Here is a 17,513-nt window from a genome sequence, read left to right as displayed (position 1 = left end):
TCTGTAATAAAGAAGGAAATTAAAAACAATATTTTAAACTATAAAATAGAATAGTGTTAAACAAAAATAGGATTTGTCAAATATGTTTAAAAACATATGTTTCTTGACTGTCTTTGTAAACTTGTCTGGCCCGTATGACAGCAGTCTAAAGGCCAGTCAGATTTAAGGTCAATAAACAGCAGCAACGATTTTCAATGTTTAGTTTAGGCTCTTTTTATTTAGTTTTAAGTTTGATGTTTATTATAGTCAACATCTCTTTAAAATACGACTGGAATTTTTCCAGACCAAATTTGTGGGAGTAGATCTTATCGACTAAATCCATGGCATCTGGCGGCATGGAGTAAATGATTGTAACCAAATTTATGGTACTGCAAATCTTAAGACTAAATCTTTTAAGGTTTTCAGCTCTAAAACTTTGCCCTTTTTATAAACGGATTGCCCCCATTTTCATGTGACGGACGCTTATTAAAAGGTTTTTGGCCAAATTTGTTCTTCTGGAACTTTCCGGGGGCGTGGCTTTTTGCAGTGCGTCTTTTCATTAATCTGTGCTTCAGCAGAGAGTTGGGCTCGATAAAAATAGGTACGCGGTTGACGATAGTTTCGTTGGCCAAGAATGATTTACAGAAGCCTTCATCAGTTGTGAACTTTATTACGGCCTTAATGCCCAACATCTGGATACTCTCGATTTCGCCGCTCTTGGTAAACAGTTGCCTGAGGTCAGCTTCAGTAGTATCTACAAGCAAAATAAAATTATTTGTATAATAGAACAAAATGTTTATCTAGAATATGCAACCCACCTGATGTCAAGTTTGTCACTAGAATAGCCCTCCCCGAACTACTGACATGATAGGGCTTCAGCTTTAGCTCCACATTGTTAACAGTCTTTCCTTGGAGTTGTGCAATAGCCTTTGTAGCTCCTTCAGGCTGCTTGAATGTGACGAATGCTAAAACTGTCTTGCTGCACACAACGTCAACATAGTCCAATTCGCCACATTTTTTGAATATCTTCTCCAAGGCATCGCAGCTGTAAGACTCGTGCTTGCCTACATTTTCGACGACCAGGGTAAGTTCACTGGACTTTGACAGCGCCTTGAACGAAACAGGTCGCACCGTAATAAAGCGAGAAAAGAGCTCGGTGCTGTGCAGTTTTAGGACTTTGGGAATATCATCTACTGACTCCAAACGTACAAATGCTCTGGGGATAAGGCGGTTAGCAGTTAAAGTTACATCCTCCACGGGAGCTACTTTCTCGACAAAGCTCTTGATATCCTCTTTGGTGACATTTGGTCCAAACAGGGCAACCACAACTGTGCGATCATTTAAAGCTTCCTTGTCCTTCGCCTGAGATACGGTCAAAACATTTTCTCCAAGAGTCAGCGCCTTAGGCTTGGCTTGCAAAGCGGCTTCTGCTCCAGCCGGCGTATCAAAGGCCACAATGACTGAATTGGAACCCAACTTATTAGTGATACGGTGCACTGCATAGATCGGTCCGAACTTGGCGAAAAGGGTGACCACATCCTTGTGTTTGTATTCTGGTAATAAAATAAATTCATATATTTTGTATCAACAAAAGTTAAGATTAAATAACAAAAAAATAAATTACCATTTGGTAAGTTCGCGGCATAGACGATCTGATTTTTTGGCGTTCCTATGGGAATCCTACCAACGGAGACTTTAGGAATTCCGCTCTTTTCTTTTAATCCTTCAGAGTTGGATTCCCCGGGTTTCTTACTTTCCTTGCCTTTCTTGGAAACAGGCTCCTCTACAGGCGCTTCATCGTCATCGTCGGAGTCTTCTTCCTCCCCCGCGTCTGATGTCTTTGAAACCTCTCCTAGCTCCACCTTCTCGTCATCATCATCTTCCTCTTCGTCACTATTCTCATCTTCATCTTCCTCAGCCTCATCATCAATTAAATCAGCTGCGTCTTCTGCCTGGAATATGTATCGTTTTTATATTATTGTAAACAAAATATGTCTTTGTATCTCAAAAACACGTGGTATAGTGGAATCTTTAATAAGCAGTAAAGGAATAAAGGCATATATTTAAAATAATTAGTTTAACTACCCATATAGTTTACCGAAAAATGTTCATATGTACACATATATTTACGTGTAGTTCAACTTGTATCGGCATGTAGAGCCATCACTGGCGGAAATAAACCACGTTTTTCTGTTGCTTACCTCGGAGTCGCTATCATCCTCAACCTGATCGTCGATCTGCTCCTCAGCGTCGGACTCTTCCTCGCTAGACGGTGGAACTTCCTTCACTGGTTGCTTCCTGGTCTTTTTGGAGGGCGACTGGGTAGCTGCGATCTGTTTCTCCTCTTCCTGTACCTTTAGCGCATTTACTCCCCGCTTGACAGGATGCTTGACTACGCCGTTCGTGACCTTCTTGTTCTTAGCGGCTACAGCTTTTTTTTGGGCCATTTTAGCAGGTTAATACGTCTTGGTGGCAAAAACGAAACAAAGTCAGGTACAGACTGAACAACGCGTGGTTTTGTTAAATGAAACGCACGTGGAAAAGGGAGAAAAGGACAGTGTGACCTTAGTGAACTAAACACTAAATCTAAAATAAATCGATGTTAGGAACGATTTAATCGATTTTTTAGAGAACATCGGAATTAATAGTCAAATTCCATTAACATTTGACTGACATATATGTGAAGTCGGAATAATGTAAACTATTGATTGTATTTAGTTTTTTTTTTTTTTTTTTTAATATATATAACCCTTTTTCAACTTGGTGATTAATATGTGCTAGTGGAATTTGTCTATTATTTTAATACTTAACTAAATATTCTCATATTAAGTAACACAAAATAAATGCTAAATAGAAGGGATTATTAAATGTGTTGCTCTTTAATCGCTTGTTACTGTTATTGACAAAAGGAAAACATATATACAATATTAACTTGTTGCCCAAATGTCGGCGCTCTGAGCGTGAAAGTAGATGTTTCATTACTGGCAAACGCACAAAAAATACTTCCTAATAAAAATACCAGAATACCAGTATTTAACATGACTTGGTATTTTATTTTGTCCAGTAGGAAGTGTTGGTAAATGGTGGAATAAGTATACACATAAAAAATTAAATTGCAGCACAGCACCCGCAACTAAACGCACACATATATTTACTAAGGGGAGTACAAGGGGAGCCGAGTACCGAAATAAAAAGAGGCGTGTGTGTGGAACACAATTTAATAAGGAAAATCAGCATAGCAGCAGTCGCAATACAATCGCCATAAAGTACGATGAACGGGGGAGGTGGGTCAAACGGAGGAGCACCCGGGAGCACTAACTCCAGCACAAATGTGACAGCTGCCGGGAGCACGGGAGGCGGATCCGGAGGCGGGGTAGTTGGCGACGAGGCTGGCGGGGACGCCAGCTCCCGACGCCAGGCGACGCGAGTCTTTAAGAAGAGCTCCTCCAACGGGAAGATCACGGTTTACCTTGGTAAACGGGATTTTGTAGACCATGTCACACATGTGGATCCCATTGATGGCGTTGTCTTCATTGATCCCGAGTATGTGAAGGACCGCAAGGTATTTGGTCAGGTTCTGGCCGCTTTTCGTTATGGACGCGAGGACCTGGATGTCCTAGGATTGACGTTTCGCAAGGACTTGTATCTGGCGCATGAGCAGATATACCCGCCCATGCAGTTGGACCGTCCAATGACCCGTCTGCAGGAAAGGCTGATCAAAAAGCTAGGACCCAACGCCCATCCCTTTTACTTCGAAGTGCCGCCTTACTGCCCCGCCTCAGTATCCTTGCAACCGGCCCCTGGGGATGTGGGCAAATCCTGCGGAGTGGATTATGAGCTAAAGGCCTTTGTGGGTGAGTCCAGGTTTAGTCTTATGGGTGTGTCCATGTACGGCGGTCAGACAAAGTCAAAATCATTGATGAGCAATTGCAACAGTCAATACAGGCATTCAGTATATGTACGTATTTCTACATTCCGAGGCGCATATATATACATATGTAAATATGTACAGTAGAAGGTTTTAGTTTACGTGGACTACACTTCCAAAAGAATATATTTTTGTGTGGCGTCAAAAGAATCAATTACAAAAATATCCCTCGTAAAAACGAATAGCTCTACTATTAGTTAGTATCATCAGAAGCCCAATGAACTAGACTAGACTAGACTTAAATTGGTTATATGTATGTAATATTTTGTCTAATTTAGCTCATGTGTCACGCGGGAACACGGGGTTAATTAATCCAAGTATATACGTCGGGCTGCGCAAAATGGCATTGGGCTTGGTGACGCAGCGTCCCAACTAATTGAAATTCGACGATTCTAATTAAAAACTGACTCAACAGTACTTGTATTACAACTATTGTGGTAGCTTTCATCAATTGGGCGCCATAATATTCCTTTTTAAAGAAGTCTTCGCCAAAATGAGAACGCTGCATATAATATTCCAAAACTTTTGAGAAATCTATTTTCGCTAAGGTGCTGTATTGCGAATTAGTTCGTTTTGTCTTTACAAGATTACCTGTGAATATTTGCGAACTTCTTTCTCATTTTTAATCGCTAATTAACTGTTGGTAGTCCTCCCCCTAAATACGCCCACTTCTATTCCATTGAGTTAATAATGTTATCTCTTTCGTTTGCCTTGCTTTTTTCATACATATATTTTTGGTGTTTTTATGGCTTCTGTTGGAATTTCGTTCTTATCTTGGGGCCCACATGCGTACGATAATAAAAAATAATGAAGTAGCAACGGATTCAATCTTCGCCCGGGTGAGATTTCCTATATCTAAAGGATTTTGCTACTGTAGTTCTACATTGTTAAATGATGGTCAACATTGGTTAATAAAACCACCCTTTTTTATATTCGTTAATGAACTGAATTATTGCGTTTATACATAAATTATATAGTTATTTTTTGTACCATTTTCGGAAACACAAAAATGTATTTTCTTAATATATTTCATAATCAAGAGCTCTTATGAATCAGTATAACCCAAAAACAAGATTCATAGATGTCGAGAGAATTGTGGAATTTTTCTTAGAAACAATTTCTCAGCAGCTCATTTCTCTTCCCCCATGACTATTTGCCCAGAGTTTTTATTTACTTGGCGCCTGCTGAATTGTATATTTTATTTCTTCGCGTCTACATATATTTTTGAGATAAACAATTGCTTATGGAGCTGATCTGGACGCAGGGCAGTTTATGATCTTCCGAATGAAAGTGTTTTTACAGATAACCGCCCGAAATATGCATACTTTATGAGATTTCTTCCCAAACCGTGTTTCGAATTCATTACTTACAATGTTTATTCTTAATAGGTGAAAATGTAGAAGACAAGCCCCACAAGCGAAACTCAGTTCGTCTGACTATTCGCAAGGTTATGTACGCCCCATCCAAAGTTGGTGAGCAGCCATCGATCGAAGTTAGCAAGGAGTTTATGATGAAGCCGAATAAGATCCATCTGGAAGCTAGTTTGGACAAGGAGTTGTACCATCACGGCGAGAAAATATCGGTCAACGTTCACGTGGCCAACAATTCAAATCGGACGGTAAAGAAGATCAAGGTATGTGTCCGGCAGTTTGCGGATATTTGCCTTTTTTCTACGGCCCAATATAAGTCTGTGGTGGCCGAGATTGAATCGGAGGATGGGTGCCAAGTGGCGCCGGGGTTCACCTTGTCTAAGGTGTTCGAGTTATGCCCACTTCTGGCGAATAATAAGGATAAATGGGGCCTAGCTTTGGACGGGCAACTAAAGCATGAGGATACCAATTTGGCTTCCAGCACGCTCATTACCAATCCTGCGCAGCGAGAGAATCTCGGTATTATGGTGCACTATAAGGTGAAAGTAAAGTTGCTGATTAGTTCGCCTCTGTTAAATGGTGATCTCGTGGCTGAGCTGCCGTTTACATTAATGCACCCCAAACCCGAGGAGGAGGAACATCCGTTGATGGGCGAACGCTCGCCACGTGCTAGTCTGGTCGGAGGTGGTCAGCCGCTAGTGAGCCTGGGTGATGGAGAGATAGGATCGGCGGCTGGGGGTCAGGACGTGCCAACCACGACCAATCTCATCCAGTTAGATGACGACGAGGCACAGGATGATGATATAATTTTCGAGGACTTTGCCCGCCTGCGTCTAAAAGGCGCCGAAACGGAGGCCTAAAAGAAATCCTCCAATTCTTGATTTTTCATTTGTCAAACATCCTAAACATAATTTTCAGCATTTGTATAATATGAAAAGGTAGAAACAAATTGCACAGCCGCTAAATGTAAAGTTTTATACCAATAGCCACGGTAAATAGTTTGATGTAAGCTATTTGATATGTGTAGGCCATACGTTCTAGTATCTATAGGGTTTAAGCTGAAAGTGTACGAATTTTAAAATGTGAAATTGTTTAACAAATCAACAAACCTAATCTACACAATATACACATGCACAAGGACACCACACACGCCATGTATTCGGCCACACCTGCAACAGTTAAAAGAATGTACAAAATGAAATGTTTTATTTGAAATGTATTTTTTGTTGCTTTATTATTTCTTATAAATCGAATTCGATATTATATAAATCAATAATCAGATGAAGTATTTTGCCTTCTCGTCATTGCGACATAGTTGCAACATTTTAAAAGCCTTAGTTTTTCCTTGCTGTTATGTTATGCTCTTAGGAAACTCTAAAACATAAATGCCAACATGAATAGAGGAATGTAATTAATGTAATACAAAATAAAAGGGGCAAAATCAAACTGATCATCTAACTGCGAGCAATGCTGCATAACTTAAAGGGCTTAAAATATATTTATGAAATGTAAATACAGCACCCATAACACCGTGGACAAGAAAGATTGGTGTCACAGACACATTTTAAGAATTAACCCAATTTTTCTTTATTTACAGAACTATAAAATAAATCAAGTGTTAAATGGCCTCTATTAAAAAAAACAAATCAAATTTACTGAATTGCTATTCCCCTTAAGAGGCATTCAAAATGCCTAAATTACACTTTGATTTAGTGGAGAAACAAATATTTGTGAGACATTTTTTATTTAATGAAACTCTATTTTGGACGCAAAATCCGATCATTGATCTTACTATAATTGGCACTGTCCGAATCGAAATTCGTCAACGAAAAATCGAACTCGATAAAGAATTACGTGTAATTACTTTAGAGATACAAATTTAAAATTTGATCACATTTCCAATGAAAAACAAACCATGAAATAGAGTTGAAAAAATTGGGTTCCTGTAATAAATAAATTCTTAATGTATTGTAAGTGTAGGCTTTTAAACGCAAAGATAAGCTGTAAACCCATTTTAGTGCCCCGTCGCTGCAAAGAACAGGAACTTATGCATGAAAACATTGAAACCATGTTGACATTGTCGAAAAATTTGCATATTTTAAATTGAAATTTTGTAACGCATATGTAAACCATTAAATCGACAAATAGGTTTGCTAGAATGTTTTTATCAAGTGAAATAAACAAAAAAAATTAAATAAAGGACGTAAATTATATAAACGTGCATTACAAACTGGTTAAATGGATACAATATGCAAAAATGAATTTTTATATATCCAATCAATTAAAATTTATAAATGTATATTTATATGTGACCAGATAGGAGTATTACTTAGATAAAATAATGTGAATATTATGACAAGTGTAAAGCATTTAAATCGCAAAAATTCTATTAATTCCGTACACTTTTACGTCGAGACAATTTTTGTAGTTGAACCAAATGAACATAAGAATTACATCATTATTTTGAAAAGCTTATCAAAGGATACAATTGTATGTTTCTTTAAAAAATTCAAATTAGTCGGGGAAATGTTTATTAGCAAAGAACAATAGTTGTGAATACAGTAGTTATTTCACCAAGGCAGACAACTCTTAAATTACCCAACACTTCATACTGGCTTACATTTTTTGAATTGCCTAAAAGAGTGCTGTGAATTTATATGGCCTGAAAACCGCTTGCAGGCATCGATTCGTTTTGTACGGATTTATTTATCAACTCTTAATTTATACTAAAAGTTCTGTTGTTCTGAACTCCCTTCGGCACACTGCTGTCCCACTTTGTTTAAAAATAGACTTAGAAATATTAAAGAAAAAATAAAATATAACAAATATAGTCACAGCTTTCATAAATAATTTCATAGGCTATTTGTATGATGTTTGTAATCAACGTGTTCAAAGGGTCCAACTGCAATGTCTATTTTTGAACTGGTCATACTACTTCTATTATGTAAACTGGTGTATTTAATAAATGAAAATACTATGCTTAATTTAAACACATTTTTTTGTAATGATTTTTATAAAACCTTTTTAAAAATAGCATACATATTTATAATATTGAATATCAAGTTAAAGGAGGGAAAGTTTTGTAGAGAGCACTTGAAAGATTCAGAAAATTCACGTTTATTTTTTGAAATACGTTTTTGTCTGGGATCGAGATGCTTAAAATTTGATAAATATGTAATTCTAATGTATGTATACAACTAGCAGTTAGAAAATTAGCCACCGCAGCCCACGTTTATAGCGAGCGCACCAAACGGAATAAGAAATCTATGACTACCTACCTATGGCTAACCAAACAAGAATAAGGAATGTGGAGGATTGAATGTTGTTTGTTTGATGTTATAAAATAAAGATAAAGGCAAGATGGAAAAGAAGAAAAACTTAAATTGTTGTCTGGTACGTTGGAGCCGAGAAAATGGGGCAGAAAGTGTGAGTGTCTGCGAAACACTATGCTTAAATAGCTTTAATATAATAAATACATGCATTGTACATACGACAATGACACTTGTTAGGTGAATGCCCTATCAAGTATATATTATAATATTTTATTAGTTCAATTTCCGAGTTATGATAACCCCATTTTCCCTCCAACGTGCCAATCGAAATATACATACTCTACATATATCAAAATTATGAAGAAATACAGAAACGCAATTGCAAATATACTATTTAGTTTAATTTTTATTTTTTAATGCGAATAATGTTGCACCGTTTAAAAACTAACTATTAAATTATTTTTTACAAATTTGTCTAAGCGTTGGAAAGAGAAGTTATTTCAAGTTGTAAGAAAAAAACACCTAAATAATATTGTTTCTGTATTTGCATGAACGGTATAATGTTAATGTGAACTACTGAATAATTATGCAACAATAAAAAGGACAAAGTATTATAAACTTGTAGCTTTGGAAAGTGGCTTGATTTTGTCGATTTAAGCAGAGAAAAATCGTTTAAGACCTTTTTTAAACTAAATGTTATCATTTTCACTCTTGACTTAACAAAAAACGATTTTTAACCATCTCTGCGGCTTATAGGACAGAAGCGGCTTTCGGGATAAATGGTCAGACGTGGTAAGTGTTTTACGGAAAACCGCAACGTGGAAAGCCATTTCCAATTTTTGAAAGAATGCGCTGTGGTCTTGTCAGTAAGTCAAGCAAAAAGGGATCCAAGGAAACTGAAGCTGAACCTCGCAACAGCTATTCATTTCCGGTGCGACTTAAAAGCCGTGACTCCTTCTCGACTCCTTTCTTTCAGGACTCAACATTCACAGCAATCGGGAAAAAAAGGTTGATGGTGTTTTTGACTAATTTTACTTGGTAAATGTTCTGAGCTAAAATAAATAGATGCATTCTTACTTATTTAAAAATTGCAATTAACTTCTTACGAAAAATAATCTTTGTTTTATATAATATATTATATAAAATATTTAATACAGTTAGGAACTTAAATTTCTAGTGTAAACGTTTCGATTGGCGCTATCTTTTTTTTCAGTGCAAAATCAGGAACAAGTATACACGCAGCGGAAGCTGCTCGCCTGACCTCAACCAACACAAAGCATTTCAGGCCATCTCCGTCCCGGAGTTGCTACTGTCTTTTGCGACGACCTCACCTTTCCACCTCCGCCGCTTTATATACTATATGGTTTTCATTTCCGGCTTCCGTTCTCGTTGAGTTACTTAAGCGGATTACAAGAAGAGCAACAGAAACTACAGGGTCAAGCTCACTCAAATCAAACTGGGGAACAGAAGGAGTTGTGGTCTTCGGATTTAAGGACCGATTCTTGGCCTTTGCCCCTTCCCTTATTAAGAAAGTGGGTTGAATTTCAATTGAGATTTATGGCTCCCGAGCGACAATACTATTTGAATTCTCCCGCTCCTTATTAGCGTATTCAGGCTTTAAATTTAACTTCCGGCAGACCACCCTGACCCCTTAAGTATGTATATTTAATTGAACCGCCTTTTTTTGTTTTAAAACCTATGATAAAAACATTTTGGTTATTCTCTACAGCTGTTCAGTTCCACACCATGTATACATATGTAGATGTATATTGCTTGAAATCAAGCTGAAAGGAGGAAACGATCGCAACGTTAGTAGTCAAGTAGTCTTCGATTTAACTGTGAATATGTCGGAATATAGTAAGAAAGCTTTTTGCTGCCAAAGAATGTAGTACTTAAAATTTTTATTATTATTTCCTGAGTACTCTGATATGGATAAAGACTCACCGTTTTAATTATACTTCCCTACAAATTTCCTAGGTGTAAAAACCTTAAACTTGCTTTCGTTTAATAATAGAATTAACCAAGTTAATTTAGTTAAAAAGATGTGTTGTAGATGTCAGATTTTCTGAGTTTGGTTTTGGACATTTCACTTGAAATGCAGAACTGTACTTCGGGGTAGAGTCATCTTTTTTCTCACATTGCATGGAATGGTCAACCGGAAAGAAGCTTCCGCACCCACATAGGTAACGAATATGTGTACCTTGCATGAAACAAAGCAAATGTGAGCCGAGCAGCTTCTGAATTGGACAGTTGTTACTGCTGGGCGTCTTTGTACAGTTTCACTTCCAGGCTCAGGTCCTGCGTCGGCTTAGTTTCCGTTTGTACCTCTGGTTCCAGGCTTCTAACTTCCTTTGGTTCGCCCTCGTCCATGATTGAATACGATGATGGCTTACACTGGAGAAATATGTTTACATATGCCTATTTTTCTAATAGGAGGACAAAGGATGGTATTCTTGAGAAGAATGGGAAGTCTAGTACCCCGGAAAATTTGGAAGCTTTTCGGCTTTCTTCAAGTTTTATTTTCTACATTTCAGAGGACACAAAAAACTATTGTAGCACCGAAAGTCATTGTTTCATTGTTCATCTTAGTTTTTGCTATTTGTTTTTTTTTGTCAGTGCTTTTGTGATTGAATGGACCTTGAGTGTAGCACAGCATTCCGAACTCACAATGACTACCACACCATGATGCCATTTCTCCATGCCAATGCCGGAGAAAACATTTTTCGGACATAACTCCAGGGGCGTGGGTGGTGGTGAGATGGGTACTGGAACAGCTCCCGATTGCCATTCGCCTGTGTAGCCGGCGGCCAGATGATGAGCGCAATGTTCATAACCTGACCCACCCCCACTCTCTGAGTCTATGTGTTTTTGGGTGGGGTTCAGCCTTCCATGTTAATTCCCCGCAGGTGAACACGGGTTTGGATACTGCGCCATGTGCCCAGCGGCTTAAAAAGACCCGTATTTCACATCTGTTCTATGGTAAAGAACAGAAACTTGACAGTTTTTTGTATGCCGTTGCATAAGTTTTCATATATACAGAAGCTAATTAATGGAAGGTATTCTTAATCAGTATTTTATGCCAAGTCGATATTGCAAAGTCTGTATGTTTCATTGTTTGTATAGGTAGTTACAGAAACTTTTCAAACAATGTTAAGAGTACATCTACTTTTTTTAAAATATGTTTCTGATAAATTTTTTGAGATTATATTTTTTTGAATTAGATATACTTATTTTGTCAATACTTTTTGATCTATATATATATTATATTGATTTACACAGCGTAACTTATTGGTAGCACATTTTTAATAAGATTTTACTTTTGTGCACTTCAATAAAACTGTGCCTACATCCAACTTTGTTGGACACAGGACTAATTGGCGAAGTGCGTATGCTATACTGAGTGGTTTTCTCCGGTAGTGGAATATTCATGCTGTATGCGGAAAGTGGGTGAGGCGAGTGTTTTTGATTATACTTCCGTTTGCCTAATAGAAAGTGCGCCACAAAAACCATATTATGCCCGCAACGTGTCGCCCTGAAGTCGAGGATGAACATCCTCGAGAACGAACCATACCTGGTTTGCCTGTACAGGGTCTCTGCTCTCTTAGTCTTGGTTTCGGGCTGTGTAACCACAAAACTTTTACCGTTTGTTTTGCTTTCCTTTCTGCTCCCTCGCCCACGTGTATTGGCTAAATTAATATTCTCAATTGAAAACTTTTCAACAATAGTTGTTGGCAGAAAAGTTTTTCAAAACCATTACACTGCGAGATGGAGTTTCAGAAGTATATTTGTAAATTTAACAATTTCTTCCGAGTTTCGTTTTACCCTTATGACTTTTGATAAACATAATGGTAGATAACAAAGCACTACTGTGCCCTATATCTGAAATAAATATATGTAGATATATCTGAGAATAAACATTTTTAGGAGTGTATACCACCAGCGTCACCACAAAACTTTTGTGTGTGGTTTTTTGTATTCCGACCTAATAAGTCGTCTGCTATCTAACAAATCTAAGAAAATTTCAAAATTCAATTCGTTCTAAAGGGAAGGAGTCTTGGAGAGCAACAAAAGCTTACCTCTGGACCCTTATTCCTTGCGCCAACAACAACAAATGGACCTATTGAAGCCACTCAGACCAACAGCCAAGTGAACAATCATTTTTGAAAACTTGCTTGAATAGATTATTTGGAATTATCAAAACTTAATTTAGCTTAAGAGTGGCGAACATAAAGCAGGTCACCAAGAATATGCGGGTGGCTAATGAACCACCAAAAGAGGTGGGCAGTGAGCCACAGCCAGGTGTCAAATAAGGAGCGCTGCACCACTTGAAAGACTGCTTTTGAAGTGGTTGCCATCGCAAAACTTTCAACATGAAAGCCTTGGCAAGCCCATTGATCTTTTAGTAGCTTTGTTGTGAACTCTGTTAATCCGGGAATATAAAACTTCAGCTCATGTGCTTTAAACGTAGATTCTTTTTAACAAGAGGACTAACATTTTTTGTTAAAAAACAATGCCAACCCTCCTTTGATAAGCGATTGTCCTTGCAGGTCGTGGCACGGTCATGGATCGATCTAATGACGCTGCCCAGTTGGCAGCCTTGTCTGAGGTCTCCAGCTGGGTAATCGGCTGCAATTAAATCAAGCCAAACGACACCAGCAATTCGAGCGATCCAGGTTCATTGTGTCCTAACGGATATGGCGCTGGCATCGAAATAGAGCGACTCGCCGTCAATTGGAAGTCATGGCGACCTTTTAGCTACTTTTCCCGTTCCTCCCAGTCCTTTAACTCAATCTGCTTCTAATAACGTTGGGGCAAACTTGTTACGGAACAGTGGGGGAAAACGTGGCAGCAGGAAAGAATTCTTAAGTTACCATTACCTTGTCCTTGTCCTGGTTCAAAGGCGATAATCGACGGGGCCAACGGATGTCCAATTAGTTGTGTGCCAGCTTCCGGCCCAGGCTCTCTTTCTGCCCCTCGTACCTTTTACCTCCCGCTGGCTATCTTAGCGAGTTTACCTTCTGTCAGTTGCAGCAGATTCGATTGCGATTACGGTTGCCAGACGAAGGCTCTGCTCATCGCTCATTGTTGTCCGTGAAGCGCCGATGGCATAATTTTCGGATTTGCTTGCCAGTCAATTGCAAGCAATTTGCATAGATTGATGCGCATATATGTACATATGCCGCCATATCCGACTGCCTAATCATACCGCTTTTGTGATTTAAAATCCTTTTTGGGATTTTAAAACTGTGACGCGCTTATCGCGGAAAGAAATTGAATAAAGGACTTATGGGCCTACAAAGCATTGTCAAATGCTGACTTCAGTGAGTTCAGAACACTGAAAAAAGACAGGAATATAATCATTTTGTGTTTAAAGCTGAAGGTACATCGTACCTCAGAAAATATTTGTTTTCCGGTAGAAAAGATGAATTCTTAAATTAATACTGGCAACAAAAAATAACACAATATTGTAAAATCTTGAAAATAAAATTTAATTTTTTAAAAGTGCATGTATGTACGTACGGGAGACCTTCTTTTCATCTTTGTGTGTGACAGGAAGCCAAACAAAAGCAACATGTGTAACTTGTATGGCCTGCCAGGAGTCAAAAGGCGAAAGGCTGGAAATCTATTAGAACGTGTCTTGCCTGCCAAACCCGCGTCTTCTTCCCGCTGCAGCGCTCGCTCTAAATTCCGTTTATATTTTACCCGAAGGCATAAAAAGCTTCGCTTTTCCTCTCCATCTATTTATTATACCTTTTACTTGTAGACTTGTAAAGGTATAATGTATGCCGTTGCCTGTGCATACCAAGTTTGACTTATGCTTATGGCAACGCCTACTTCTTCGCCCACAAAATCGTCGAATTCGATTTTTTAATGGATATCTATAAAATAATAAATTTATTTTTTGCTAACTATCGATTTTATTAAAAGGTAACAGCTAGTCGAGACACTACAGCGTTTGTCATTGTTCTTTTTTTATATTTATTTTCAGGTGCGTACGTGTAAGGCAGATATTTACTTATGATTGAGTAGCGCGGCAAAGCCAATGCAAAGGAAAAAAGGCAAGAGCGACCCTCGAAACAATCTGGTAAGAGATTGCGGTTGCTTTACTGATTTTCTCACCCATTTTGTGTGTTTTTCTTCCCTCTTTTCCTGGCATATCCCCATCCGCTGCGTCGTGTGTGAAATGAAAATTTAAATTGATTCGCATTGTTTGACTGTCATTTTGTTGCCCTTAGCCCCTTTTACTCCTTTTACATATTTTTATTCTGCCTTCGCAATACACTTCGTTTTTCCCACTAGTGCTTAAATGCATATAGATTTTAAAATATGGCCAGAAAATTAACAACTTAATTTTGAGTTTGTATTTTCTTAAATTTAAATTAATTTACATATACTTATACGTTCATTGATTGGGATACATTTGTCAAATCCGGGTAGGCAGTATAATTTTGGTCAGAATTTGTTGGATGCAGTAGAGGAAATATTTTCCACCCAACAATTGATGAAGGATAAGTAACAATCTGCACTCCCGTTTGTTTAAAACCTCTTAGCAGCTCATGAAATTGACAGAGTATTAGAACTGCGATCTGTTTTTCTTATGCAGTTTTTTAATGCGGTTGCAAGCAATCAACCCTTAGCTGATTACAGCTATGTTCAAAATTTTTGATGGACCGAGTCTGCTCCTTCCCTTCTCGTTGTGCTGCTTCTCTAAATGCCTATCGCCTTATGCGTTGATTTTCCGCTTGCTTTGGTTTACAGCACCAACTCAATCCTTTGCTTCAACCTTTTGTTCATCCGAATATTTTCCGGCGTATCCATGTCAAAAGCCGACCCATTACACGTGCAGGGTTGGGTGGGAATAAATTCCATGTGTGAGTATGCACAGTGTACAGAATGGGGAAAGCTTTTATTTTTGGGACCATGGTTGGTAATTGAATTTATTGTTTTATTGTTTGACATTCAAAGTACTTTTGAGTCAATTATTATGGGAAATTGGTATCAAAATATTTACGAGCTGTTTATTACATTATGCAAACTTGACTCTCCCAAATGTCGAATTCTAATCCTTCTAAGGAAATATTACGGCGGAAATAGTAATGAAACATCTCGGCCAGGTAAAGTATCCGCGTATCTAGCCATGCATTTATGTTGGTCAGTAATTTAGTAACCGAGGAGTAATTTCCAATGATAAGTTTTTATTCTTCATCAGCTAAAGAGTAAAGATGATTAAATATGAATGGTGCGGTTGTTATAAGGCCCTTACTCTTTTCCTTTTTTCCGTCATTGCCGACCAGTTTACGGTTGAGATCATCCAGTTCTATTGAGACGCTCTCATAGCCCGGCAGACTCTTTTGGCAGAAATATCCGTTCCGAATTTGAGCCGGCAAGAGCTTAAGAATCAGCTCTAGAGTCTGGGGATGATCGGCCAGACGGGAATAAACCCTAACCACATGCTTGAGAACCCTAGGCTCTGGTTCCAGCGTCAGTTGGTGTACAACCCTGGCCAAAGTGTGGATTAGATGCAGTCTACGGGCCAGTCTATGACTGGCAAACTTTAAGCCCATTTCATGTTCCAAGATGCGGAACAACACGAATGCGCAGAGTGCCTTACTCATGCGGGTGCCCAACTCCAGCTGCCGCAAAATAAGGGGAATTAATTCAGTGCCGAGGAAGTAAACAACGATCTCCGGATGATCCGATTTCAGGAGCCCACAGATAACGCCCAGAACAGAGAGGCGAACATGCTCAACGGCCCGAGTTTGCTGGGTCATTTTAAGCAATGGCATCAAATAGCACATTAACTGACAGCGCATCAGCATAATACCAATAATGGGATGTGAGGCCATTACCTGAAACAACCCGATGGCAGCACAAATCCGGTGCGACTGCTGGCCGCTCAGTTCGCTGTCCTGATAAACTGTCGGGTAGATTGACACTACTTCTTGCAGCAATCCACTTACAGCTCCAAACGAATGCCACAGCAATGGACCCAGAGTGTCGATTTGGCTGCGTCTTTCGCATAGCTCTAACATTGCCAAAAAACGAGTTTCCTTAAGGCAAAGATCGGAGATCCAACCGTAGACACGCTCAGTATCGATGCGCTGTTCACAACCTGAGTTTGAGGCACTCATTGTAATATTAAAAGAAAAACGGTTGTAAATTTCCACGAACAACAATTATTGCTGTTGACTAGCCTGCTGTGTGGCTGTAATGTTCTCTATGAGTTGGAATTTAGGAATGTCCTATGGCTTTTTAAGTTTGTCACTGCTTTTTTTGCCTACGTTGACCTTTATATCTAAGTAATTATGATGATCTAGTTTAGTTTTCTTAAATTCCAATTCCCTAAGAATGTATTTTTGAAGTTATGAAATTCATAAAGTAGAACCGCTTGAGATCCAGCCGACAAGCGATTTGTCATCTCTCGGATGTAGCCATCACCACTAGATCATAAGACGGCGTCATTTGAATCATTTCTCAAGCCGAATATCAACTGGATGAATGTTGGGCCATCGGATAAACGAGCTGATGAGCTGTTAATTAGAGCGAATGCATCAAACTACAGGCAAGACTTGTCCCCACACCCCATCAATTATGCATAACAATGAGCAAGAGCACACATTCTAAGACATGCAATTAAATTCAAGCAATTTGCAATAATTTATGTGGGGCAACGATACGGTCACTACTGCTTCCGTGAAGAGGATAACACAAAACGGAAGCGAAATCAGTTTTGGTCTTCTACATGTGCAGGTTAGAATGGTCCTCTATTTTTGCGTGACGTGTTAATTGGCAGCGACTCTATAACATGAAGAACAACTTGCTGGCCCGGCATATCACAATTTGCCTTGCTAATTTTGACAACTAAAAATTAAAACAGGAAAGTCAAACTAATGTTATGGCAGCGATAAACGGAGATTATCAAACAATTCAGTTGGGCAGCTGCAGCGGTTCCCAAAAATGATT

General features: G+C 38.6%; 3 protein-coding genes across 3 annotated transcripts; 1 reads left to right on the top strand and 2 right to left on the bottom strand.

Moving 5' to 3' along the window:
- Positions 1–188: 188 nt before the first annotated feature.
- LOC108109362 (DNA-binding protein modulo) lies at positions 189–2,550 on the bottom strand. Its single transcript, XM_017217831.2, has 4 exons — positions 2,181–2,550; positions 1,604–1,931; positions 798–1,532; positions 189–733 (listed from the first exon to the last, which is right to left on the bottom strand). The coding sequence occupies exons 1-4, from the start codon at positions 2,424–2,426 to the stop codon at positions 408–410; spliced, it is 1,635 nt and encodes a 544-aa protein (XP_017073320.1). The 5' UTR covers positions 2,427–2,550; the 3' UTR covers positions 189–407.
- Positions 2,551–3,049: 499 nt separating this feature from the next.
- On the top strand, positions 3,050–9,167 carry LOC108109363 (beta-arrestin-1). The gene is made up of 2 exons (XM_017217832.2): positions 3,050–3,833; positions 5,296–9,167. The coding sequence occupies exons 1-2, from the start codon at positions 3,251–3,253 to the stop codon at positions 6,135–6,137; spliced, it is 1,425 nt and encodes a 474-aa protein (XP_017073321.1). The 5' UTR covers positions 3,050–3,250; the 3' UTR covers positions 6,138–9,167.
- Positions 9,168–15,459: 6,292 nt separating this feature from the next.
- Positions 15,460–16,759, bottom strand: LOC108109353 (CCR4-NOT transcription complex subunit 9). Its single transcript, XM_017217813.2, has 2 exons — positions 15,814–16,759; positions 15,460–15,759 (listed from the first exon to the last, which is right to left on the bottom strand). Exons 1-2 carry the CDS (start codon positions 16,679–16,681, stop codon positions 15,746–15,748), a joined length of 882 nt encoding a protein of 293 aa, XP_017073302.1. The 5' UTR covers positions 16,682–16,759; the 3' UTR covers positions 15,460–15,745.
- Positions 16,760–17,513: the final 754 nt, after the last annotated feature.

Source organism: Drosophila eugracilis, unplaced genomic scaffold, assembly GCF_018153835.1.
Source record: "Drosophila eugracilis isolate 14026-0451.02 unplaced genomic scaffold, ASM1815383v1 contig_1101, whole genome shotgun sequence".
Lineage (NCBI taxonomy): Eukaryota > Metazoa > Arthropoda > Insecta > Diptera > Drosophilidae > Drosophila > Drosophila eugracilis.
Note: the sequence above shows the minus strand (reverse complement) of the source record. Positions and strands in the feature narration are given on the sequence as shown.